This window comes from Sebastes fasciatus, chromosome 21 (assembly GCF_043250625.1).
Source record: "Sebastes fasciatus isolate fSebFas1 chromosome 21, fSebFas1.pri, whole genome shotgun sequence".
NCBI classification, from domain to species: Eukaryota; Metazoa; Chordata; class Actinopteri; order Perciformes; family Sebastidae; genus Sebastes; species Sebastes fasciatus.
Window position 1 is genome coordinate 18,209,315 of NC_133815.1, and position 26,690 is coordinate 18,236,004.

The 26,690-nt window shown below is 45.4% G+C and overlaps 1 protein-coding gene across 4 annotated transcripts in view; it reads left to right on the plus strand.

Moving 5' to 3' along the window:
- The window catches only part of mpp7a (MAGUK p55 scaffold protein 7a), a 166,502-nt gene that overhangs the window by 104,559 nt on the left and 35,253 nt on the right, over positions 1–26,690 (plus strand). For 2 of the 4 annotated variants that reach the window (XM_074622500.1, XM_074622501.1), the window contains exons 7-11: positions 7,754–7,835; positions 8,350–8,435; positions 9,064–9,138; positions 12,865–13,061; positions 13,659–13,723. In XM_074622500.1, the coding sequence (XP_074478601.1) occupies positions 7,754–7,835; positions 8,350–8,435; positions 9,064–9,138; positions 12,865–13,061; positions 13,659–13,723 (505 nt within the window). Of the gene's footprint in view, positions 1–7,753; positions 7,836–8,349; positions 8,436–9,063; positions 9,139–12,864; positions 13,062–13,658; positions 13,724–21,672; positions 21,694–21,808; positions 21,824–23,523; positions 23,557–26,690 lie in introns of all 4 variants that reach the window. The other 2 variants (XM_074622498.1, XM_074622499.1) reach the window with 2 other exon arrangements.

Below are 26,690 nucleotides of genomic sequence, written 5' to 3' on the forward strand. Positions count from 1 at the left end.
TGGATGTCGTGCGAGTACACATGTAGTATGTATTATTGCGTATGTGTGCACATACAAGTAATACAGGTTGTGCTGTATTATAGTGCATTATAGTGTATTAAAATGCAAAATGATTAAAGGTTCCCAGCCCCTAAATTAATTTTATATAATATTATTAAAAGTAATTAGAGTTAGAAAAAAAAAGTGTTCTTAAAAAAGTAACAGGGAACATTACATTTTATTATATTTATTATTATAATTATCAAGTCTATCACAGGTTATCATGGGGAAGCTTTGGGTGGTCGTGCTGCAGCTTAATGTGAATGAGCATGTATATGTATGTCTGTGTATAGGAGTGTGTGTCATAGCAGCAGGTGATACAGATAAAATCCTCTTTAACACTATACGTTATTAAATATAATTTATGAATATGATACATATATAAAAGAAATGTGGAAAATGAATTCAGAAACTCTTCATTGATGAAATAGCCAAATAGAAATTTGTGAGTTTATTGCTAATCCAGCAAAATAAATACCATACAAACCAAAGTACTTCATCACAATGATGCAAAAGTCTGCAAAAAAAAAATATTGCAGAAAGCCGACATGGAAAAGCCCCTTGTGTTTGCTTGTATGCGTGTGCCTGTACAACACAGAGTTCAGCGGCTGTTCCACCACCCTTACAGGCTGTTGAGTTGTGAATGTGAAAACACTCGCAGCTTCCAAAGCCACATCTGAGGCATTCCCAGATCCTAATCTCACGGCCCTCTTAAATAAAACGTCTTCCTCCCATCATGTGTAATCATAAACGCGGACACACACTCCGGCTCTTTTCCGCTCTGCGTCGCGAGGAGCCAGAGAGGCTTCGGAGGCTGAATGCGGCCATTGTTGCCCGTCGGGCCGGGCGCTCCTCAGCGGGGCCCTGCCTCCCAGCCCACTTTGGAAATGAGAAGTGACATGTGAAAGTGCTGTTTTCTTTACGACGGCGGGAAAACACTAAACAATCCCAGAGCAGTGATAGACCTCTCTCTGTGACACAACTGTCTCTTTGTATATGCGCTCATGCAGGCCTCTCAGACACATACAGTACATAATGACTAAATATCTGGCGCTGTCCAGCTTGTAGCAAAGAGGCGGCGATTCCACTCAGTCTACATGGTGATTCATGCGGACAGTATGGAAAGAAATACACACGTTTTGGTGAGATAGCCACACTGATTCCCACACCCAAATCCACCGGCACCTGTCTGAAGTACTGAGGTGGGCCGCTAAGTGTGTTTTCATAGCAACTGGGTAATGACTTGCGCTAACATTAAGGTTTAAAGAGGCAGAGGAGGAAAAGGAAAGAGGGGGTGGAGGAAGATAAATGAAGGTAAGCCGTTCCGTCACAAGGCCCTCTGCATTACACTACCTGGCAGCTTCTCCTGGAACCTCTCCTTCTCGCCGTAATTATCATAATAATGACCCGCAATTTTCCTTTTTCTCAGTGTACTTGTTAATTACGACTGGTAGGTCAAGACCGGGGTTAAGGAAATAAAAAGGGAAACCAGAGCCTGGTTTAGTGCGAGAGGGAGATGAAGAGAGGAAGGGGGGAGCGGGGGGAGTAGCTTTTATTAGTCGCAATCACAAGTGATTTAATAAAACAGGTGGAATGGCATGCACCAGGTCACCCAGAGGGGATCGGCCAGCGGCGGCGGCGGCGGCGGCGGCGGCTCTGTTGCAAAAATCATTTGACATAAAAACCTCAGGCTCTCTTTCTTTTTTCTCCCTCTTTGCAACAATTATATAGATTTTCATCCAGGCTCCTGCTAATTCTTTACAGCGCTGTATTAATCTTTATAGGTGACCATAAGCCTCAATGGATTTTCTGATCATGACCGAATATTACACTCCTTCCGAGCAGCACCGTGGCATTTGAGGAAGTATGTAAGAACTCGTAAATACGCTGGACCCGGTGCGTGGAGCGGTCATGTGTGTTATGTGTGGGGGGCTCTGTGCCATCTCAGTGAGGTAAGATGAAATGACACACTCCAACACCAGATATGATTGGAGGTAATTGTATTTTAATGTCCAGGAGGCCCATTCCCACTTTGCATTTGGTTTTTCCACGGTCGACATCTGGTGTGAAGAACGCCAGCATGTGTTTCCACTACACTTGTATTTATACCTCTAAACATAGCAGTCAACACAGCAGTCGGCAGGAGTTTATTGTCGCTGTTACACTTTCGCCGTGAAGTGACATCATGTCAAAACACGTCGGCCTCTCGGCCCGGGCCACTCGCGTTTGTTTTCCCTTGTCGCTCTCAATTTTGGAGGGGGAGAAACAATGTTTGTCAAATGCCACGGCGTTCGGTTCGGTTCACGGGGCGATGTTTTGAGTGGCCGTTACGGGCCGAGGGCCGCGTGTTTGAAATGGAGCGCCGTGCTTGTTTTCCCTGGCGGGTTAAGAACTGCGGAGTGGCCTTATAGTTGTGGCCACGGCGAAGGTAAAGAGATCCTCGGATCTTTCTTTTCCACCGTGGCACGTTCTAGACAGGCCTGCCCTAGACCCCGAGACGTGTGATGAGCCAGGCCAAGACAACTAGCCAGCCCTCTCGTCATCCATACAACCAGACGACAAGCCAGCCAGCTTCCATCATGTCATCCAGCCATCCATCCAGTCCATCAGCCAGAGGGCACTCTAATTGCCCCATAAAGACTCAGCTCGCCAGAAACGCATTGTGGCCAAGCTTACATGATGAGACATCCAACATTCAGCTTGTCTTACTCCCCTTATCTGCTGAAGTTTCATGGCACTACCGTGCGCTGACAGTTCCCTGGACAACCTCGCCTCCATTCCATTCCCTCTAATAAACACACTCTCATACACGACGGGATCCAAATTTTTTTCTGTGCGCTGTATGAGGTGTGAGCCATTTGTCATCACGTACTTAATGTGGCTGCCATGTCAGCATGTGTGCTCCAGTGCATGCGCCGGGGAGGGGTGATGGCTTGATACGGACAAGCGTCGCTCCAGTTCTCCTCATCACACAGCGGAGTCTAAGCCGTTGCGTTTTGGCCAGCCCAACAATAACAATCAGAGGCATTTATGTGTTAGAAATGGGGGAATAGAGCTGGGAGCAGCGGCTGCATATGGAGCTGATCACGTCAGGAGTGGAGGCTTCGGATCGCCTTACTGATGACTAATTGACCACAGCTCGGAGGCCCTCCTCAGTCCACGATGACCCCCCTCATCTCTATTTTTGCCCTCTGCCTTTCAACGTTTCATTTCTGGAGATACTCTCTCATTCGACTGCTTTTATACTCATCTAAAGTGCAAACTGCAGCAATGGTTGACAACAGGAAGAGAGAATCAGTCCCCAACAACATCACCGTCTCGTCTGCACACCACGCTATCTTTTTTCCGTGCAAATAGCGCCGTCGAGCCACTTGATGGTTAAGTGGCGCCTCGTCTCTAATTGCTAACATAGCGTGGCCCATTCATCAGGCTTTAGTGACTGTCCAGCATCAATCATCCAGTCTTTTGAGGTTTCTCTCGGGCCAGCTTGGCCTGGCTTCAGGTAGGAGCTCTCACAGAAACGCACACGCAGACACGCTTGCGTGCACACAAAAACACACCTACACACGCTGTCACTCATGCGTGCGTGTGCTTTGACAGACGTAGATGTTCCCCTTCTGACTTCCTGCACTGTTTCCAAGCGCGAGGAGAAATGGCTTCCATGTGCCAGTAGGCGTTGAAGGCTCGGTGTAAACCTAGCCATCAGTTCGTGCTAATACTCAGCTGCTACACCGGGAAGCCCATCTCGGTGCTTGAGGGTCTTTACCTACCTTGTTTCTTCCACTCACGCACCATGCAGCTTATTTAGGTTGTAGCCTGACTGTTTATGTATTTGTTTAACAGAGCAGGGACTCCTCATTAGCGGCCATGCATGGCTGGATGCTGATGATAGCACCCATAGGGTATCGGGGGGGAGGTGATGCTGAGTTCAGGATGTTGGATTTGCCCCCCCTCGTTCCAGCTACCTCTCGGTGCTTCCAAGGCATTCGTCAGGCCTCCAGCAGAGGCTGATGTACCCCTGGGGGATTGAGAGAATGAAGGCTGACTGTAGATTGTAATGAGGTGGAGGGGTGAAGTGAAGTGTGGTGCTCTCGAAATAATCCAGGATCGGGGAAAAATGGAGTTCTATAGAACTTTGGAATGGTGAAAGAAAAACGTGACTATGTGAGGTGTTGTTGATTATTCCGACGTTTATGGTCGATTTGAACCTTGGCTACTTTTTGCCATCTTATACTTACTACTATAGCTCTGCAAACCTAAATGTCTCTGTGAATTTAGGTAATTCTAGGTCGCAGAGGAGCCGATGTACACATCTCCCAAATCTCGCATCGGGCAGATCAGCATGTCAAGCAAGATGATTGGTTGATCCATCTCCTATCGGGAGTTGTTCTAGCAATAGGAGATGTTGTTCTAGTGCCAACACTGTGTTTAACTGAGCAGGAGGAGAGCTGTTGCGCGTCCTTATGTGTGTTACAAGCAGAGTGTACGCATGTTGTGAACCTGCCTATGTAGACCCATCTTACTATCTGAATAATGCGACCTTTAAATAGCAGGAAAATACTGCGCCAGACTTTAGACCGGGTTTTTGTTGGTCAATGGTGCAATCGCTTTCTGCTGCCTCAAGATAGCAATGCGCAAACAAAGCACCTGACCACACCTCATTTTAAGACCAACAGATGGGCAAAAGTACATTTGCTACTTACACAATGTGGGCGCTGGGCGTGAAACTGATCTGAAACTAGCAATGACAGTTGCGCAGGGCTGTGCACTGCTTTGCGCCGGGTTTAAGATAGGGCCCATTATCTTAATTATTCCGTGGCCGTCAAGCAAATCTACTGCTTTGATTGATATTTGGCCCTGGAAAGCTCAGCATGATCTGCAGAATTTGTCGCTTTTATAGGTGAAAAACTATTCTTATATATGCACAGTATTACGGGTAATGGACTTGTTGAGGTGGATATTGACTCCGGTGAAAATCTCTCTCCAGACGATGCCAGTATTCTAGTGTTTTCTATATCCATCCCTGTCACTTTCTTCATTGCTCTCAGTCTCAGTCTTGCTCTCTCATCATATCTATTTAATTCATATTATCTTCATTCATTCACTCATTGAGTCACTCACTCACACACGCTCTTACTCTCAACTCCGACCCCCACTGTCTACCTCCTTCGCCTCCCTCCCAGTCAACTTGTCAGTCCCGACTCTCTTCTGGTCTTCCACTTATCCTCCGGTTTGGCTCGCTCCCGTTGCCACTAGAGCGTTTTTGGCCTCTCTCAGCTTTCCTTATCAGCCGGGGCTCATTTGGCTACCGTACCAGGGCTGAGTTCAAACTGGGGGCTGGCTAGATTACGAGGGAGGCTCCCCCTCCCTTCATAAATCCCCTACTACTCCCTTGCTGCCGGCTTGGCCTGCCTCTGTAGGCCCAGCACGTTGAAGGGCAGTGGGTCAGATGAGAATCGCGAAAGAATAAAAGCTTTAAAACAACTGCAGCTCGTAGAGAGTCAGCGAGGTGTAAAAGGAAAACGAGCACGGGCAAATTTGTCTACTGACACTCGAGTTTGTTTCCCCACTGGTGTAAAAACACATAAAGCATTTTAATGGGGATAAAATGGTCTCCTCGCTTCCCAGAGATCTGGGTTCACGACCCCACCCCTTGGTGTTTGCAGGCTAAATGTGCTGCTCTATAATCACCATTGCCACTTGCAATAAAAGTGGTGTTTCTAAATGGCATTGGGGGTTTCAACATGTGATTTAAGCCATATGTGTCAAAACACAATTTATATCTACACGCCATGTGCGAGCAGATTCCATAGATAGGCATAGACGTGCGGTGTGGAGCACGTCTGTTGGAGTTTATGCAGACAGCCTATTGTCCTTACTAAGTCCAAGGCTCTCTCTCTCTTTTTCTGCTGTTTAGTTAGCCTTTAGACTGCCACCAGCCACCAGGGACCCCACGGGACACAATAAAAACATCCATCACACCACTGGCCATCAGCCAGCTCCAACAAGGAGAGTCAGAAAGCAGAGAGAGAAAGTTAATGACCACATGTCTGAATACTCCTGTGAGATTTCCTGCAGACTCCCCATCTCACCCTGTTGTCTGTCACACTCCGACTTTCCCTACAGCGCTCTATTCTTTCAGACACACACCAAAAGGCCTCTCTGTCTGTCTGTCTGGGGGTCAATGCATCGCAGACGGCTGCTTTAAGTCACACCGAGGGGGTTATATGTGACCCTGACACCGGGGTCTGACAGTGCCTTCCCCTCTCACTGACCTCTTCTACTGCAACCTCTCGGGTTTCTTTAATTAGCCTCGTTATTCTATTAGATCCGCAACTCTCTGCAGACCCCACCGTTGTCTTATCCTGATGTCCTTCCCCATCTCCGCACCTCCAAAGGCCTTGAGGAAACCATTATCTAGGAGGAAAACCATTAGGTGTGAATAGGTCGTGAAAACAACCAAGATGACATGCTAATAGCATCGGCGAAGTGGCACAAACCAGACTCCTTTGGTCTTTGAGGATCTGTTATTTTTATATATATATCTCCTCCTGGGCTTCCCATCAATGGTAGTAGCCAAACTACTTTGGGCCTGTCGGAGGAAGGCAAACAGGAAAGTGACACAAACCGGAGCGGCGTAACACATGGCGGGCTGTTGCGCTCCAGCGGTCCACCTGGGCGGCGATGGATTAGGACAGCTGAAATAAAGCACAGGCGGTGAGCGGGGTGACGAAGGCTCCGAGTCTGTTTCTTTTTTGCAACAGAAATAAAAACAATCTTCAGGGATGATGGGAATAGCAGCTAGAGGAAGGGTGGAAGGATGAGTTGCAGCCCCGACAAACTGTGTCGACTGTCTGGTTCGGGTCGTCAGGCCCGAGCGAGGATGACGCCACGCGTTGGTTTGCAGTTTGCTATCCTGTTCCATCCCTAAATCCCAGCCAGGCTGGTGCCTATGCGGTGTTTGTGGGAGGGCTGTGACAGGTTGGCACCCATTAAGACTATTGTTTTATAGTAAAGGGAAGAGGCTATTTGGGTTTACTGGTAAATGCATCACCGCTGTCATTTGAAATGAGGAAGTTGAAACCGTATCCTCTTCTCCGTGTGTCTCTCTGGCTGAGCACCAAGCCCATAAAGGAGGACAGGGAAGGCTTGAGCTACTGTGTGTGTGTGTGTGTGTGTGTGTTTTTTTTGAGTCTGCTGCCTCGTACCTGCTTGGCCCTCACCCCTCTCTGCCCAGGCCACTGATGCCTTCTGCCACCACTATTGCAGCAACAGAGTAATTCAGACTATCAGTAACAAACCCATGCTGTGTTGGATCTTTCAATGTACTATTGTTGGATAATTTTTATGTGGCAAGTTTGGAGTGTTATTTCCTTTGTAACGTCACTCTAGCTTTAAAACTGAGCCCGCTACAACCTATAAAAATCACAAGTTGCGTTAATGCGTTAAAGAAATTAGTGGTGTTAAAACAAATTTGCGATAACACGTTATTATGACGTTAACTTTGACAGCCCTAGTTTATAAATACACACCTGAAAAGCATCCATCCTGCTAAATAACCATTGATTTGTCGTTTAAAAGACATCTCTGTTTTTTCCTGGAAAAAGTACTCATAAATCAGCCATTTCCGTAACATATTAATATTTGAACAATGCAGCTGGGAATCCAGTGAAGTTCATCCTGTTTTTCATTATTCGTTTTGATCTCTCTGCAGGGAGCAACGATAAGGCGTGACGAACACACAGGAGCCATCCTCGTGGCCCGGATCATGAGAGGAGGAGCAGCCGACAGAAGTGGTCAGTTTGAGGTCAACATTTGCATGCAGTGTGGAATCAAGTGTGGAATCAAGTGTGAAAGTGATTTATACTACCAACAGGAATTACATCCAGTGTGCAACAAAGAAAAGATGTATTCCTGATCTATCCTTTCGCCTGAATCCACCAGTTCTTCCCATAATTTGTCCTTTTCCACTTCGTAAATATGAACATGAGTGACAAGTATACTGCTCAGCTCTGCTCGTTGTCCACATGTTTTCTGTTTAGTTTTGTCTTCATTGTGTCCAGTCTGGTTTTAAGCTCTGCCACAGTGAAGCCAAAGGCAACTTTCCACATGTGTCGACAATAATGTTTTGATTCCCTTCCAATCTCAAAATGCCACCACGACGATAAACAGTAATCTGGTGTACTGTACACATCCCCGGGCTTTGTGAGCGCTGTACTTTTTACACAGTAGCTTACTTATATTGGGCCATTAGAATAAAGGGGATATCATCAGAGTGATTGTACATGCGTAAACGTTTGTGTGTGGCAGGGCTGATTCATGTCGGAGATGAACTGAAGGAGGTCAACGGAATCCCCGTGGATGACAAGAAACCGGAGGAGATCATTCGTATTCTGGTAAGCCTCATCTGTTGAGTGTGTGTGCTGTCCAAGGGTTTCTCTGCATGTTTCAGCTCCACTCCCTTGGCGAAAATAACATTCCTTGTTTGTGATGGCTAAAACCTCCTGTAACTCACCCAGCACCACGTGCCTCTCATCGCAGCGCTGCAAACCAAACACTGGCCTTTCTCTGCAAGTCTTTCCTGGTCCTTTAGACCACATGCATCGAGCCACACGGTCCCCCTGGATGATGCTTTAGTAGTTCCTCCAAGCAGGCTCCAGCCGCAGGCCTCAAATAAGCTCCGCCGTGGGCTTTAACTCTGCCGGCGGGGGGGGGGGGAGGTTAACTGGAAAGGAAAGAGAGACTCTAAAACTCTGGAGGCCTTCTCAGACACAAAGGCCTCCGCAGCTGATGATAGCTTTCAACACTCCTCCTTTTTACCCCCACACACACACTCCATCGCTGCCAAGCAGAGTCATCCAATCCTAATAACCCTTCCATTGTTGAAAAATCAAACAGTGCTTTGCATGACTTTCATTGGATTAGGTGCGTTGGGAAATATTTGTCGGACAGATGACTGGTGTTTCCACCCCCCTCCATTTGTGCCTAAGCTGTCGTATCTGTCTTGTCTTTCCCAATATTCAGGCCCAGTCGCAAGGAGCCATTACCTTTAAAGTTGTCCCCGGCCTCAAGGAGGAGGCGCCAGCCAAGGAGCCAAAGGTAGGTCTTGTCCCTGGCGTAATCGTTATGTTGATTGGGTTACACTCGTCGACTTAAAAAACAGAGAGAGCTTCTCTGCTCCAGCGTGATGCCTTTGAACATTGTTTTTGAGCTGCAGTGAGGAAATGATGTATGAACAAGGGAAGAGAGGAGCTGTAAAATGGTAATGTAATTTTAGGACAAGGGCTGGTTATAGACATGTATTAATACTAAGGGCTGTTTATGTCACTTTATGATTATCACATGCAGTTTGGGGCAAGTCATAGTCAAGTCAGCACACTGACACACTGACAGCTGTTGTTGCCTGTTGGGCTGCAGTTTGCCATGTTATGATGTGAGCATATTTTTTATGCTAACTGCAGTACCTGTGAGGGTTTCTGGACAATATGTGTCATTGTTTTAAGTTGTTAATTGATTTCCAATGATAAATATATACATACATTTGCATAAAGCAGCATATTTGCCCACTTCCATGTTGATTAGAGTATTAAATACTAAATACAAATCTCCCTTAAAGGTACATTTTGAACAGATAAAAAATGAGTGATTCATTTGCGATTAATCGGGATTAAATATCTTAATCGATTGACAGCCCTAGTTTTTGGTTAAATGCCTTAAATAAGGTCTGTGGTTAACACAAGCTCTAAAGATTTTCACATTTTGTTCTGTGATATAAGAAAACGTCAGTAAATATCCCACTGGTGTATTTTGAAGCTTTTACATGCCTTAAAAAAGGCGGTTGCTAACAAGTGGCTAAGTGAGACAACAGAGGTTGTTGGGACATTAAACGCCATCACAGCCATGACCACTAGCTAGATCAGGGCACACTACTGTAAGAGGAAAGTCTTTTGTAGAAGAGGTAACTGCCGATTGCATTTACGCTTCAAAAAATTTTCAATGGAAAAATCCCATTGGATTTTTGTCGAGGGAACCAGGGCGATGCTGTCTTCCTGGTTGGCCTACGCAAATACGTCATCCCTGGAGCACTCTACATTCATTTGGACTTCTGCACCAGTAGACGGTAGCTTGTAGCCATCCATTCTGAGGGTGGTTTAACTGTCCCCCCCTGTAACCAGCATACCATCATTCTCACCCAGTGGGGTGCTGAGACACCATTCCTCACACGCTCATCTATCAGTAGCAGACAGAGGCTGGATCCACTCACTGGTCTTAAGCTGCGGGGTCGAAGGCGGTTTCTCATTATTCACAGCGCAGCCCACCCTGCATGTGTAACAGAGGTGTCCGGGACAGGGTGGGCCACTTACATCCTTTGTCATCTTGTAATGGCTGAAACTGTCTGGCAACGGTCGGGAAAGCAGTCCGCCGGTGCCAAACATCCATCCAGTCCTTCATGAAAATAGCCTGTTACATCAGGTAGTGTAGATGTATCTAAGGGCAGCTAAGTGGCTGAGCATCTACAGGCCAAATAAACTGAGTCAAGGGAGAAGGAGGAGATCTCAGTGTGTAGATGCATTCTGCCGGACGGGTTAGCAGCCAAAGGAGCGGCTGTTATGACCCAAACAAAACATCACTGTGTGAAACACAACTTTACTCCGTGGCACAAAGCACTCTTTAAATCAACAGGACATAGAAAAATGTAATCACTCCCTCCCTCTCCCTTGTTTCTCTCTCTCACACACACACACACACACACTCTCCTTCACTCTTTCTCTTTCCATATGTACTGAGGTGTCTTAGGAGTGTTAACTCATCATGACAGAACTCAATTTGGATGGAAGACGCGGCAGCAAGGTGCTTTTGGTTGCAGCCCCGTAACGGGGGGAAAGATGACGGAGATTTTTCCACTTAAAGCGCCAGCCTCCTTTGTGTTGATGAGTTGTGTCTACCCCCACTGCTAGAACAAATTAAACCAACTCCCTTAACGTGGCAGGAGGCAGAATATTTTTGGCATCATTGGGAAAACAACTCCATAATAACCATTCAGCATATTGTAATTCAAGTGTTCTGAGAGAAAACTAGTCTTATGCACCTCATCATGGCTCTGTTATCAGGCTTTAAAAGATCTAGCCCGTTGCGGGAGACTTTGGCCAATCACAGGTCATTTCAGAGAGAGAGCTCCTATTGGCTGTTCATTCAATGGAGGCAGCTGTCAATCACTCGCAAACTCCGATCAAACGGTCAAACTAGGCAGCGCTGATCAAATATGAATCAATATTCTGTTACTGCAATGCCTATTTCTCGCTTAAAATGTTCTCAGAAACATCTTGTAGTGTACTGTTTAGCTGTAAAATGAGAACGTTTGCTCCGGCTGGTGGGCGGTGCTTGGTATTTCCTCAACAGATCTCAACATGGCAACCGGGTCACAAACTTTCACAAAATATATTTCTGAAAACATTTGATGCGACAAATGGGCATTACAGTAACGGAATATTGATTCATATTTGATCAGCGCTGTCTAGTTTGACCGTTTGATTGGAGTTTGCGAATGATTAACAAGCTGCTCAGTGACGGCAAGGCTCCAGCTCGACTCTGATTGGTTGTTTTCCTCCGGTCTGTAAAATCTTGCAGATGCCATTAGGAGCACAGGACGACACAGAAGAACATGATTTTTTTCCAGATTATCTGTCTCATGCACTACTGTCAGGATTTAGTGACCGTTTTATAGAAATAACTTTTTTTTTAGGGCTGTCAAAGTTAACGTGATAATAACGCGTTAACACAAATTTGTTTTAACGCCACTAATTTCTTTAACACATTAACACAGTTAAAGCTAGAGTGAAGATACTGGCACTATATGTAAATAGAAAAACCTAAGTAATTAATTGGTACCAACCATGTCATACAACCTTGATAAAAGGATGCTAAATAACGCTCCAAACTTGTGCTAAATTTTGGCAATAAAATGGCCATTTTCAGTGGGGTCCCTTGACCTCTGACCTCAAGATACAGTATATGAATGAAAATGGGTCACATGCAGTTTGGGGCAAGTCACAGTCAAGTCAGCACACTGACAGCTGTTGTTGCCCATTGGGCTTGAGTTTATTTTCTATGCTAAATACAGTACCTGTGAGGGTTTCTGGACAATATTTGTCATTGTTTTGTGTTGTTAATTGATTTCCAATAATAAATATAGACATACATTTGCATAAAGCAGCATATTGCCCACTTCCATGTTGATAAGAGTATTAAATACTTGACACATCTCCCTTTAAGGTACATTTTGAACAGATAAAAAATGTGCGATTAATTTGCAATTAGTCAAAATCAATCATGCAATTAATCGCAATTAAATATTTTAATCGCTTGACAGCCCTACTTTTTTTTTAATCATATTTGCTCCAACTTGCTTACTGCTGCTTTAAAGAAAGAAAACAACCTCTGCATCGGTTTGTTCCTTAATGTGGAAAGATTACTGATATTAGATTGTGTCAGCGGCGGGTGGAACAAAGCGCTTCCAACTGGAGCCTCTGACTCAGGAGTCTCGCCACATTTGGAGGGTGGTGACAGGGCTTAGTCCGTCCTAAGTGTTGATGGAGAAACTAACTTGGCCGGCAGTCGCAGGTTTCAACTTCTGATTGCAATGACCTTTCTAGAATAATCACCCTGAGCGTTGGCGAAGCGCCTCCTGCGTTTCGCCTCCTGCGTTTCGCCGTGATGGTTTTCCTTTAGAGTTCACACTCTACGCAATGGTTTACAGTGAACCGTTGCTTTTTCCTGTTGTGCCCTCAATCCAGCTCTTTGTTTTCCTCCCTGCTGTACGTCCAGGTGTTTGTGAGGGCGCTCTTTGACTACGACCCTAAGGAGGACAAAGCCATCCCATGTAAGGAGGCCGGACTGGCCTTCAAGAGGGGCGCCATCCTCCAGATCATGAGCCAAGATGATGCAACCTGGTGGCAGGCCAAACACGAGGGGGAGGCCAATCCCCGCGCCGGCCTGATCCCGTCCAAACAGTTCCAGGAGAGGTAAGCAACAACAGACCTGTCTACTGTCGCCTCTTAACAAGGCTGGTCCAAGTGTCTTTGCTGCTGCTTTCTCTCCCCCTTTTCTCATTTATTATTTCTTTCTTGCATCACGCTGCCAAAAATAGTCTGGATTTCCGCACAATGTCTGGCCCGAAATGAGTAATGACAGAAAATGATAGCGTTGGTACCGGTCCACTTTGGATGGCAAGTGGATGGAAAAATCGCACATCAGTGTGAGTTCGGACACTTGATGTGCAACACAGAGCTCAGGAGGCCGGGGCAGTTTCTTGGCACCGTCCGAGAGCATCAGAGGAAGGGAAAAACACACAAAATAAGAGGGGAGGGAGGAGACGAAAAAGAAGAGAGAGAACATTCATAAAAGATTCAGATATAACCCTGCGGTTTTGTCAACAGCAAGTGATCCTCGCTCCTTCATCTCCCTTCTTTCTCTCTCACCCGTCTGAGCCGACAGCGTGAAACTGGTGGATGCTGAAGCGTAGCAGGAGTGTTTATTATTCCCTAAGCGCTCGTGAAGACTGATGGTTTTATTGTGCCTCTTTTGCTCTCTTTCTTCATCCCCCTCTTCTCTTCTTCCAGGAGATTTGCGCTGCGGCGACCTGTCGCGACTCTCCCGCTCCAGAAGACCCTCAGCCGACAATCATGTAAGCATATATTATCTGCTAACAAACCAGAACACACCCGCAACACAACAGGTGGATGGGTCTATAGGGGGAGGTAATAAATAACAAGGAGGTTAGTAAATAACAAATTGATGTTACTCAGAACTCACCCCTCGCTGGAGCCTGTGGTGCAGTTGCGCTGCTTCACGCCTGTCATCAGAGGAAGTGTTGTGTCTGGATTTACCTTCCTGTCTGCCCCATGTTTCACTCTCTGTCTGTTGCCAGACTCTCTTTCCTCTGTCCCCCTCTGCCTCTCCATGTGTTGATGTGGTCTAAGTCATGCAGAGGCTTTAATGTGAAGAGGAGGAGGTTCGCCCTCTGGAAAAAACCTCTCCGAGCCTTTACACCTTCCAGCCAAAATACCATCCAGCTCACCTCTCCACATCTCAAAGCGCCTAAGGACAGATTAATGATCTGATGCTAAACCTAAAGATGAGATATAGGCACAGCGTTTCTCTGTGGAGCACTTTAACGTACCTTGTTATTACGAGACTGTACGGTGACCCCAACCCTGTACGGTCAGTGCAGCGATGTTGGGGAGAAGGCATCAGCAGGAGTACTTAGCAGAAATGTGCTATAAGAAGCCGGCATGTATAAGATCAGGAAATGGGGGGATTTTAGCTAAATGACCGTTATAAATCAAAGATTGTTGATCGCTTCATAATGAAGACAGAAGACATAAACCATGTTACACAAGAACAGGACAGCAGCAGAAACAATTAGATATGGCCTGGGTTTAGGTTCAAGACTAGAGCCGTGAGCCAAGGAGAGTGTAGACATACTGCAGGCTGCAAGTCTTTTATAGCATCGTTTTGAATTAGCCAGGCTGATTTCTTAATAGAGGGCAATGCCAAACAGTAGGGCCTTTGAGGGTAATGCTGTGAGTGTCAAGTTTAGAATGACCGGGGTTTTAGGGATTTATGGTGCCACCAGTAATAGATTAAATTAAAAAAGATTAATGTCACACAGTTGTCATCTTTTGCTGTAGATCAGTCAAGTCAAGATAGATGACTGTGTTCAACAAGAAGCCCACAACTGACACGTATTGTGATTTTACTGGGTATTGTTTACGATACCATTACCAATACCCTTAAAGTGATACCAATACCAATAGAGTTCTTCATTTGATACCTTTTTGTCCTACTTCATTAGCATTTAGTTGTGTAAAATGCCACCACCACCACAGTAATCTATCAGACGCCAGATGCGTGTAGTGTTGTGTCAAACGTTTTGGTGGCATCTCGGCACGCCGAACTAAGAAGTCCGTAAAACACACCGTGCTCGACTTCACCACACTACATACGACTGTATGGGTTGTAGCTGCTGCAGTAGTGGGCCAGTACGCAGAGCCAGTGCGTAGTGTGTGTGTGTACGTGGGAAGTGAGTGGTGAAGCAAGAGAGAGAGAGCAGTGGCAACAGGAGCGACTCCGGCCCAAGCAGGAAAAGTTAACAGAGTTTGGTTTGTCCATTCTGGGGTACTGTAGAAACATGGCGGAGCAACATGGCGGACTCCATGAAGAGGACCCGCTCCCTATGTAGATATAAAAGTCTCATTCCAATCTAACGAAAACACAACGGCTCTTACTATCAGGTGATTATACACTAAAGAAAACATTATATTATATTCCATTTCTGCCAATAGATCCCCCTAATTGTTACACACTGGTCCTTTAAAGGTATCGAGTACTGATACCAGCCCTATTTAACAGCAATGGTTGAACATCTTCACCACCTTCGCTTCCATCGGCCACTAAAAAGAGAAGTAGGCCTATGGATTGTTCAGTAGAGGTCTGCACAGCCGTTGCTTTTTAAGACTGCAAAACACACATCTCACTCGTCCAGCTGCTGAGTCCAAAACAGTAACTGTGATTTCTGCTTCCCAAGAACTCACAACACCGTACAATGCTCCTTTTTCTGAATTTTGAGAAAGAAAGAAAGAGTTTTCAAGCCCAAATTGGCCAAATTTCTACCTCTTCAGACTGCGCCCACCTGTTGCGGCTGCTGTTTTTTCTGATATAACCGTTCGCAGGTCTTTTCCGTTGCACCTGAGTGAAAATCCCTTTAAGACGTTCTCTGACCTGCACTCTCAAAATGACAAAGACATTAGCTATGATTTACAAACAGTTGCCAAATAGCAATTTGGTTTGTATATGGCGAGCTTCAGTGCATGAACAGAAGCCAGCTGGCGTTGCTGACCGCGCATTACAATATGACTGCATGGTGCACGCCTGTAGCCATGGAGGAGGAGAACAACGCTGCCAATATCTGCTGTGGGTCTTGTGGGCCGACCCGCCCCCCACACAGACTCAAGTCTGCACTTTACTGACGTTTTTGGAATGTTCAGAACTGAGAAAAGGAAACAAATTGATTAAACAAATTGTCCCTCATGCAACAAAGACATTATCCATATATCTTAGTTTCTATTACAAGTTATCCCACATATATACCATATGTTAAGTCACTGTCAGCTACAAGCTTATTTGCAAAAGACTGCATGCTTCCTTACATACACACCTCTCCTGTCCTCCCTGCTTGCATCCTTGCTTTGTCTTCATATTCATAACCACACATCTAAGCCTAATTAGAACACATACTGTAGGTTCTCCTCCTTTCATTCTGCATTTCCCAAACATATGAGCCCTCAGAAAAACACACCACTCTTTTACTCAGCTTTATAGGCCTGCTCCGGTTTCACAATGACCCCATTGAACCAAAACCAACTCCTTTTTGGCCGTATTTTTCACTGTAGATTACCACTCTGGGACGGACATGTCCATTTGACTGCTTGTTTCCCTCAACATGGCGGTGAGCCCTCAATGTAACGTGACTCCTTCAATGTGCAGCTCCGAAATAACCGACTTGAGCTACGCTGACCACCTCTAAACTTAGCATTAGGCTCTTTCACCTCACATTCGAAGCTCTCGGGTGAGTTATGGATGTTGTCATTTCCTGGTTATGTTCAACCGCATACTGGCATACATGGCGCAGGGTGGCCAAAAATAGCCCTGCTAAAAAGTTAAAGACAGACAGTGCTGCACTGTTCCCTTACTATTTCATTTTAATGGCCCAGTTCCTCTTATGAGTTATGGGATTTGTAACCCCCCCCTCCCACCGTCTCTCTTTGCACAGAGGGCAGGTGTAAAATGTAGTAGAGTCCGCTGCGGCCCATACCAAAAGAACATAAGTCTCCTTTTGAGCTGTAGCGAAACTTTCCTGTTAATGTCATACACACTGGAAGGATTAGTTGTACGTGCGGCAGCAGTAGTCGGAAGTCCCTTGACATGGCCCTCTCAGGACTAGATGAATAACTGGGGAATGATAACAGTTCACTCTCTGTTCTACATTCATTTAAAAAAAACTAAAAAAAACTCAATTAGACTTGGATCCAGTTGGAGTGTAAGCAACGAGTCCAGCGAACAAAAGTGAAGGGTGTAAAAGAAAAAACTGAAAAGAAGAGACGCAGGAAAGTGGAATTATGGATGGACTGACGGAGAGGGAAGCAGCCGAGGGGTCACATTCGGTAGCAGATGTGGCCCCGCGGAGTTGCGGCGGCGGCGGCGACTGGGCCAAGAGAGATGGAGGGAGACAAAGCTTGGATGCTGGCCCCCGTGTGCGCCGCCCGGCTGGGCCCCGGGGCCATAAACTGCAACCTAATTGAAGGATACCGTGGAGACCCCGCTGTTACCGAGCGGAGGACGGAGGTGGTGATTGAGTAGGGGGTCCCTTTCTTTCTCTCTCTCTCTCTCTCGCTCTCTCTCTCCCGCGCGCTCTCTTTCCAGCCCGGGAGCTCCGTCGGCTGGAACAATATTGGTCTTGGCGAGGGTCTGCGGCGAGCGTTGCTTAACCGTGTCCATTTACGCCTAACATTTGCAAGATATAAATAATCCCTCTCCTCGCTGTTGCTCCCGCCGCTTTCACGGATGCATTCCTCGGTTATGAAAGTGATGTTTAAAGTGCCATCAGTTTAAGTCAATTATTAATCTGGTACAGGGGTTAGATCAACTATTTTACATCTCTAGTTGTCAACCTGCCACTTCCCTTTTTACCCCTCCATCGATACCTGGCTCCCCTCCAGCCGCCCCATCTGTTCTCTCTGAACATATACGAAAAAGGCTCCCTGGGCTTTCTTACAGCACGTCTGTTCCTCTGTCTGACATGCAAGCCGCCTCTCCACTGTCTGATTGTTTGGATTGGTTCGCAGTCTGCCAAACACGTGGACGCACTTATCGCTCACCTTGGGGTCTCGCTACGTCTCTCTCCGTACATTACTGCGCTATCCCCGCTCCCTCTCTTCTCCAGGGAGCGACTGAACCGTTTCGAAACGCCGCCCGAGATCGGTCTTAAGTGGCCCTGAACCTGGCCCTGTGTTCAATTTATCCGTCCATTTCATTTTTCAACTTAAACGCTTACAGACCAGATTTAGAAGCGCAATGGGTGCAGAGAAAAGTTCCATTTTATTCTCAAAGGTTAGAGCCAGATAACCCCGCGGAGACCACCTTTAAAGTTTTATAGGTCGAGTTGTTATTGTTTCCCTTCACGTTCAAATCCCCTGCACATTGCTTCATTGTCAGTATTCCAATTCTAAGTGACTTGTAACATTTAATAATATATAAAGTCAGCTTTCATAATGCAGACCAGCCCTGCTCCGTCTTTCATTCGCCCTCCTGACTTTGAATAATCAGCTCTACATTTGAAGGCCGAAAGACACATGACAAAGATCTCACTCCGTGTCATCTGGAAAATTCCACCGGTCTCACGTCGGTTGTTTAAAAAAGAGAGAGATATAGCGAGCGAGAGCGAAAGTGACAGCGTCCAGTTTGTTCAAGGAGAAGGCCATCTGTGTGCTGGCTGGCTACGAGGGTGACATCAGCTCATAACTCAGGGCCCTTTACAAGGTGCTGACTAGGGGTCATTCCTTTGTCTCTTCCTGCCTCGTAAGGAGATAGCTGAAAGAGCAGCACTGACACTCTGCTGGATGGTTGACTGTGCCAGATATAATCCACACAGCTCCAAGTGTAATCCAAAGAGTAACAATTTTATGTTTCTGTAATGGGTAGGACGACTGTATTGGCAAGAATCTGGCGATACGATACATATCATGATACAGGGGTTACAATTCAATGTATTGCAATATATTGCATGGTCTGCTGTCTATGAGAGCCGGCTGTCAACTCCGACCAAGCGGTTAAACTAGGCAGCGCTGATCAAATATGAATCAATATTATGTTACGTTAATGCCTATTCTCGCCTCAAATGTTTTTAGGATCATGAGGGTGATACTCTAGTGTATCGATATTTTCTTACATCCCTAATAACCAGGATGGGTTTGATGATGATCTACTATTCAGTCCAGTCCCCTCCTTTACTACTTGTCTGATTGTCTGACCGTTCGTGTTGCGATGTCGTCATATTTCCAGATCTTAGCAATTACTATGAGTACAATGTTATCATAACCAATAAAAGCGACGGCCAAGACTGGAAAAATAAGACCCAAGTTGTAATAAACTGTAATTATCCTTTGACAAACATTACATCCACTCGTCTTTCTGTTTTTGTCATCCATCCTTTCCCTTACACTACCCTCATCTCACCTCTTCTGTCATGCTCTGTGGTGAATCTTTGGTATGTGGGCGACATGTGATATACCCCTAAGCGTGCGTCCCTCTCCTTGGAGCCGGCCGTGAAGCATCCAGCGAGGCTGGTTAGCTGACGGGTACGCTGGTTGAGTTCACGCTGAGAATGTCTGCGAAAGTCGCCGGCTGCGCTCCGGGCGGCCGTGGCTCCCTCTGCTCTGCAGTAAATGATAGGCTTGGCTGCCACCATCACTGCAGGCCTCGCCGTCCACATACACATCAGATCATGACTTCAGCTCATTCTCACTGCTCTCAGAATGATTCTTTGGGCTGGCGGGGCTGGAATGCACTCTCAGAAAAAGGCAAAGGTTTTCCACTATTTAAGCATTCTCGCATAGGCCGTGCCCCGTCGATTTCCATTCTGCAGCGTTATCGCATGGTGTTTCATTAGACTAGGAATGTTGGTGTACAAGGCCACATGGCCATTAGGCAATGCAAACCATTCCTGTGGCAGATAGGCAGCAGATGAAAGCCTTCCAGAGTGTAATAAGGGCAGCACTTGGAAGGATTTTCGATATCTTTATCATTCTCATATTGTCCTCTTTCAAGTCTCCCTCTACAATTACCTCTCGTCCGACTCGGTTTAGGTGCTGGTTCAACTTAAAACGTCACATTACAGCGGAAGGAGGGCAACATCAGTAAGAACATTGCCATGAACACTAACATGTGAAACAAGATGTCAGATAAAGGCGGACACATTTGGCTCGGCACTTCAAAAAGCTTCACGGCTCTCGGGCCTGATGTTTTCTAGCACGGAGCAGCAACCTTCGCAGTGATCACTCCTGACTGCTGTTTTGGCTGGTCATTAACTCCGGCTGTGACGCAACAGCTCCCCGAGCTGCGGGGCGCTCTAGGGAGTGCACGCGGTGCCGTGAGGCGAGCCCCATACTGTGGTAGATGGTGTTATGTATGTTTTGATTTAACCTTGTTTGGCCAAATGGGAACACGTGAAGGGGGAGGAAGCATCTATAAGTGCCTCCAAATGTTCGCGGCATCTTAAATCCAACACACACACACACACAAACACACTGGTCCTGCATGGGCTACCATTGAAACCATCATCTTAAAGCTGTTTGAATGGCACTCTTAAACATCTGGAGTGATTGCAAATGCTACCATAAAACCAATCTAAATATGTTTCTTTTTGTGAAGTCACAGTGGATGCACCACTGACAGGCTGTGTCTCACTAGGTAACAATGGATGTGAATGTCTTCTAGCAAATTAGAAACTGTAGAAATGTGATTTCGTAGAATGTCTAAGTTCAGTCTTATAGTTTGATAAAAAATAGTTAGCTACAAATATCTGAACACAAGGTCCAGTTACTAGCTGTTTTCTGAGTGGATGGATTTTACTTGATTGTCATCAAGTAACCTGGCAACGTATCCATCCTCCTACAACGGTTCATATGATGTCTTACGAAAAGTTATTCCTACGAATATCCAGCAACACGTGTCAATTTCCACTCGTTACATGCATACAGTCTTTTCAGAATAAACTTCCGTCTTCACAGGAAACAACTTGGTTAGGTTTAGGCAACAAAACTACTTATTTAGGTTTACGGAAAGATCGTGGTTTGGGTTCCAATAACTCCGGAAGTGGCGTTACTTAAGTACAGAAGGTACATGACAAATAAATCAACTTCTGGTTTCACACGGGACACCAACAGTGGTCTCTCGGGCGAAGGTCCACCCGTCCACCCCAACCTCCTCCATATGCAGCGTTTGTTGTTCTTTATACGTACTATACTATGTGGATTACATACAAATTGATTTGGTGGGATATATATATATATATACAAATTACAGTGCATGACTTTTTGTACGTATAGCTATGAACATTATATGAGAACAGCCAGAACCTGGATAGAACTTGGTTACGAACTCCCTCCGAAATGTACGTACTCATGTCATGACAACTGAGCATACTTGACCTGCTGATGAAGACCATCAGTTGTAGTTCAAATCTTTGGAAAAAGCTAGTTAGTGGACCTTGAGTTAGTATTTTTTTTAGAAGTTTTGTTTTGTTAAATTGACATAGTAGTTTTACTTTTAGACAAAATATTGATTGTAGTGAACATTTATCACAAACATTACAAAATGAAATGGAATTGTGAGCTATTTCAATTTTGCGTGAGAAATGACTCAAAACATTATTTTAATGTGAATTGTGTCACAGTGTTGTGTACTAGTTTACTTTATAGCAGAGATAGACACAAACCAGTTCAAATTCCACACAAGAAATCAAGATGTTAACTCTTCTTTTTGTCATTTCTTTGTCCTTTGTTTTGCTTTTCTAAGACGATGTGGCGGTAGAGTTTGGTAGGTTTCTTCTTCTTCTTTATTCTCTCATCTCGTCCCTCAACTTACTCTTTGTAATCCAACTTTTTCTCTAACTGTGACTCATTTCCATCCCTTGCTTCTATTGCACTCACAGCTGAGGAGATCGAAGGTATTACTTGTCTGACGTCTTCCATTGACTTTACTGAGAGGTTATTGATAGGTCACTGGCTGATAGTGTTGCAATACACAAAACCATTTGTGATTGGTTCCCCTTCATAATTCTTGTGTGTAACGAAAGGTCTACCTCTCACCCCTGCTCTCCATCCTTCCTGTTTTCATTTGGCCTGTCTTCTCATGTCAAAGCTAATCTCTCTTAAAGGGGAACATCAGACGTCCCTGTCAATTTCTCCCCTTAAACATTGTAGAGTTTGCAGGTTATTGGCTCTTCCATTGTACAAAGACTCATCTTTCACCCGCTAACTTGTCATATTCATTAGAGTTGACATTGTTTGGTGAATCATTCCTTCACATGGACACCTCCAGTAATCTCGCGGCTGCTGAACTCACTCATAATACTAAATTGTTCATAAACTTAAAAAGAAAACGTCCAAAGCAATGGCCAGCGATGTAGTGGATTGTAAACCTAAATCCAGTTTATGCAGTTATTATTTTAATTAATTATTTGAAGAACAGGGTTTATCCACTTTTAGTAGTAAAGTATATTCATTGTATTATTTTTATAGGGAAGAATAAAGAAGAACATTTTAGTTTATTTTAGTAGTCATTCCGTACAGGAAGCCCTGAGAAACAAGTGAGAAAAAAAATTCTGTTGATCCATTTTCTAACTCTGATCTAAATTGTCATCCTCTGGAAAACAGGTGGGAAAAAAGTTTTGCCAGGACCCTTTGTTTAAATTTCTTTCTTTTTTTATTTCATTTTTTGAAAACGGGTAGGAAAAAGGTTTTGTCAGGATCATTTTTTAGGTGTTTGTTGTTGTAATACTCATTTTGGCCACAAGAGGCTGAAGTGCTCCACTACCCCATGGTCTAAATAGGACTAAAAGCATTCATGTTTTCATCTAGGTGAGTATTAATTATCATGATCATTTAAAGTAATGAATGATAAAACTTTTCACGGACCCCCTGACAGAGTACCACGTACCCCATTTTGAGAATCACTGGTTTATGCATGGAGAAATAAAAACTCACCTGGAAGGAAACATGAATGCTTTTAGTCCTATTTAGAACATGAGGTAGTGGTGCACTTCAGCCTCGTGTGGCCAAAACGACTAATACAATAACAAACGCTTGTCCTGATAAAAAAAATCTCACCTTCCAAAACTTTTTTTTCACAGATGTAAAAAAAAAAAAAAGAAGAAGCTAACTAAACTTTTTTTTCACCTTGCAAAGCTTTTCCCCCATCTGTTTCGCAGATAAAGAAAAAAATGCAAGAAATTTAGAAAAATTATGATGCAATACCTTTCTTTTTTACCTCTTCTTAAGTCATAAATGCAGGAATAATTCAACAGAATTTTTTTCTTACTTGCCTCTCAGGGCTTCCTTACATTTTGCCTCATGATGCATTGGCCAGAAGCCATAAACTCTCTTCTTATTTACCACTACATCATTGGCTATCCCTCTGGACAAAGTAGAAAGACATAATGGAAATTCCACCAACATGAGTAACCACAAAAAATATAATCAGATGTCCGTCTTATTGACTGTACCTGTATGTTTTTTCTCATGTATTTCTATGAACTTTTACCTTTCCAGTGTGCGGTTAGACGGGTAGGTGCCTGTTGCTCTCATGTCTGACTATTCTGTTCTGCCTCTCTTCTGGCTTCTCCTTTCTTTCTCTTCTCGTCGCCAGAGGACGCTGACTATAGTAGCGGATTCCAGCTAGGTGAGAGATGTTGCCTTCTTCTCTTCCTTCTCTCCTCTCCTGACGTGGTTGTTCCTTTGATGCATTAACCGTGGAGACAGTGGCCAAGATTGTGTTAGATTTGTGTCCTCTCCATTAATCCTTCCTCGCCCCATCAGCCCTTCCTTCATAGACCAGCCTTTATAGTGTGTGCCAGGTTACACAGACATTATAAAACTGACAAATAGTTATCTGCTTTCCATAATGTTCTTGACATATTCCCCCTAACTCTAAAGTGTTTTTGGTACAACTGATTTCGACTTGGACTGCCGTGTAAAAACACAAGGAGCAGTTCTGTGGTGGTTCACTAGCCTACGGTGTGCTATTTCTGCTCTAGCTGACAGCATGAGTCCACTGGCAGATCATGTCATGGATTTGCAGAATATAGTAGTTATCCTGTTTTGCCTCCGCTGTGGGTCTGAAGACATCTTTGAGAACGGTTCTGGATGGATTTGGGTTAAAGGGATGGCTTGTTTTCCACGCTTTGTTCTGAGAGGTCCGGCCCGAGCGCCGATCTCGTTGATGTGGTCCCGGTCAGACTTAATGACAATTACCGTGGCCCTGCTTTGGTTCTGCAGCCCTTTCCAGAGAGCTGCTTCCAATTCTCTGTCTTGTACAGAAAATGTTCCCCATCATGTTTTTATTACAACTGTCATTTTCCCGACAAATCATAAGGTATCGTCCCTCCGGAGGACCACATGCCGTACGAGCTGGCTCACGCACAAATCCTCTGTCTGTCCATCTGCCTTTCTCTTTCGTTTCTGTCTCTCTCCATCTCTCTCTCTCTGTCCCATTCGGTCTATATTCAGAGGTTGAGGTCAAGAGGTGAGCTGGCCTCAGAGCTCTCCTTGCACACTACAACGTTCAGACTCCAGATTTCACAGGATATCCAGTGCACACGCGAGTTTATAAATACTGAGTTTGAGCCATGTCTGCCAAGCTCAATCAGGGTCACTTCCCAAGGCCCGACCATGCCAAACACCAGTCCGTTTTTTTTCCACTCCTCTCTGTCCCCTTCAGGCTTTGCCCTTACTGTCACCCTGCCTCCTCCACGAGGTCAATGACCTCAGCCTCTCCTCTTCCTCCTTCGGTACCCAAACAACATCCAGCACTCTAGCGGGTTAGCAGCATTTCTCTACTCCAGCAGCCCAGAACGAGGTTTAACTGAAATGAGAGAACCTCAGGAGGAGGAGAAGAAGAAAAAAAATTGTGAGTTATAATAACATCTTCTGTATGCGAGTACTTGCTGCATGGCTTTTCAGCCTGTTGGATGTGGTTGTATGATTTAGAGTTGGCCCGTCCCTAAAAGTTTGAAATCCTAGAACTTACAGATGCTTTTGCAATGCTACTGAGGTTGCATGGGGAAATAGAGGAGGCGGTGGGAGGGTGGGGGACGGGGAGGCAGTTGTTGTCCTTTTAGTTTTTGGTTTGTTTTCCCTTCATGCCTCTCTCAGTGATGCAACGTCTGTAAGGTCCTTTGCCAAAAGCGATCCTCGAGCACTACTGGGGGGCGAGCAGATTCCTGTGCTCAGATGCTGCTAGATTTTAGAGCCAGCAGGCTGGAGAGTAAAGTCAGACTTAGGAGGATAACTGCGTCCCATGATGCCTTCTTATTGGACCTTTCCAGAAAGCAGTGCTTTGAGACTTTCAATACTGCACAGAGAATTAAAGGGCAGTTTTGACACCCAGGGCGCATTATTTTGTGTAGAAGACGCACAAAATGATTTCTTTTTCAACTGATATGCTCCCATGGGTGCCCAAATTTTGTCACAAAATCACTTTTATTTCGCTTGCTTTAGTAATTATTAACGAAATGCGACACTGCTCTGCTATAAATTACAACAGGCGATAGGAGCATTTCCTCTCCGCCGCGAGCCACCTTTACACTCACGCCTTTTTAAGCCGATGCAGCCACGGCGGAGGAAATGCTCCCAGCGAGAGCCAGCCACGGTAAAGTGTTATAAACTGAAACTAGAATGGCCCTCGGAGAGCACAAACATCCGCCAAGGTGCCTGACTTTAAAAACAGATCACAGCTCACAGCTGGCGGAACCGTGAGGTGGTCGGCTCGTTATTAACACGGTGTGTTTCCGTGTAACGTATCGGCGGATGCCTCTCTCATTCAGCAACCTTGTTATGTCTGTATAACGTTACACTACGTTGTCTCTCATCCCGTCATCTAACGTTTTTTTCTTTCTCACCGCGGACGGCCAGCAGCTCCCGAACCTCGATGTCTCGCCACACATCCACACACGTATCCCTTCCTCCGTTCATGTGAATGAGACCCAGACTAAGGGTTGGGAGGCGGGGTTAAAGAAAACGCTACTGCGCCTGCTCTATGGGTCTAATGGATGCGGAAGATCGCCAGAAGATCCGGGTACTTTATCACCTGGCAGTCGAGCCATTTTGGCTTCATGCGCCACTGAGCAACTCTCATAGGACTGAACGGGAGCCTGCCTGCAATGCTGTATCCGGTTCTCTTTATACATCCATGGGGGTTAACAAGGGTGCTTTTATCAGCATTAGCAACCAACCACTGTTTAAAGAGTCTGAAAAGAGATGTGGAATTTCCTCGACTGGTGCTCTGTTGTAGAGCATCTTCTCTTTCTGAACATCAGACTAATGAGACAAACAGGAAAGCAGGCATTACAGCACTTCTGGCACTCAGAGGCCCCTTTTGGCATGTTGATAGTGGCTCCAAGGACTCCAGTAGACGCAGAAGTACTCGTGTGTGCGTATGTGTTTTTTTTTTTTTTTTGCCAACACATAAGGCATCAGGCATCGTTTTGAGACGAGACATTCCTGAGCCCAAAGAGCTGTGGGATAAGACGGAGGGGAAAAACAAATAGCGCTCGACACAAATGGACCTCTCTCAGCCAAAGGTCTAGAGCGCTATTCCACCGTATAAGCCTGTAACACTTGGGTCGGGTACCACTTTCCAAATGCTTAGTGCGGGGGCCGTGGAAACTGCTCCCAGAGTGTGTTCTCCCCAGATAACACTCTAATGAGTTCACCACCGTGGACTGCTGCACGTACATTTCAAATGTCACACCAACGGACTGCGCCTTTTGCTTTCATTGAGTTTATTAGTCCAGAGGTTGGGTCATGTACTTTATG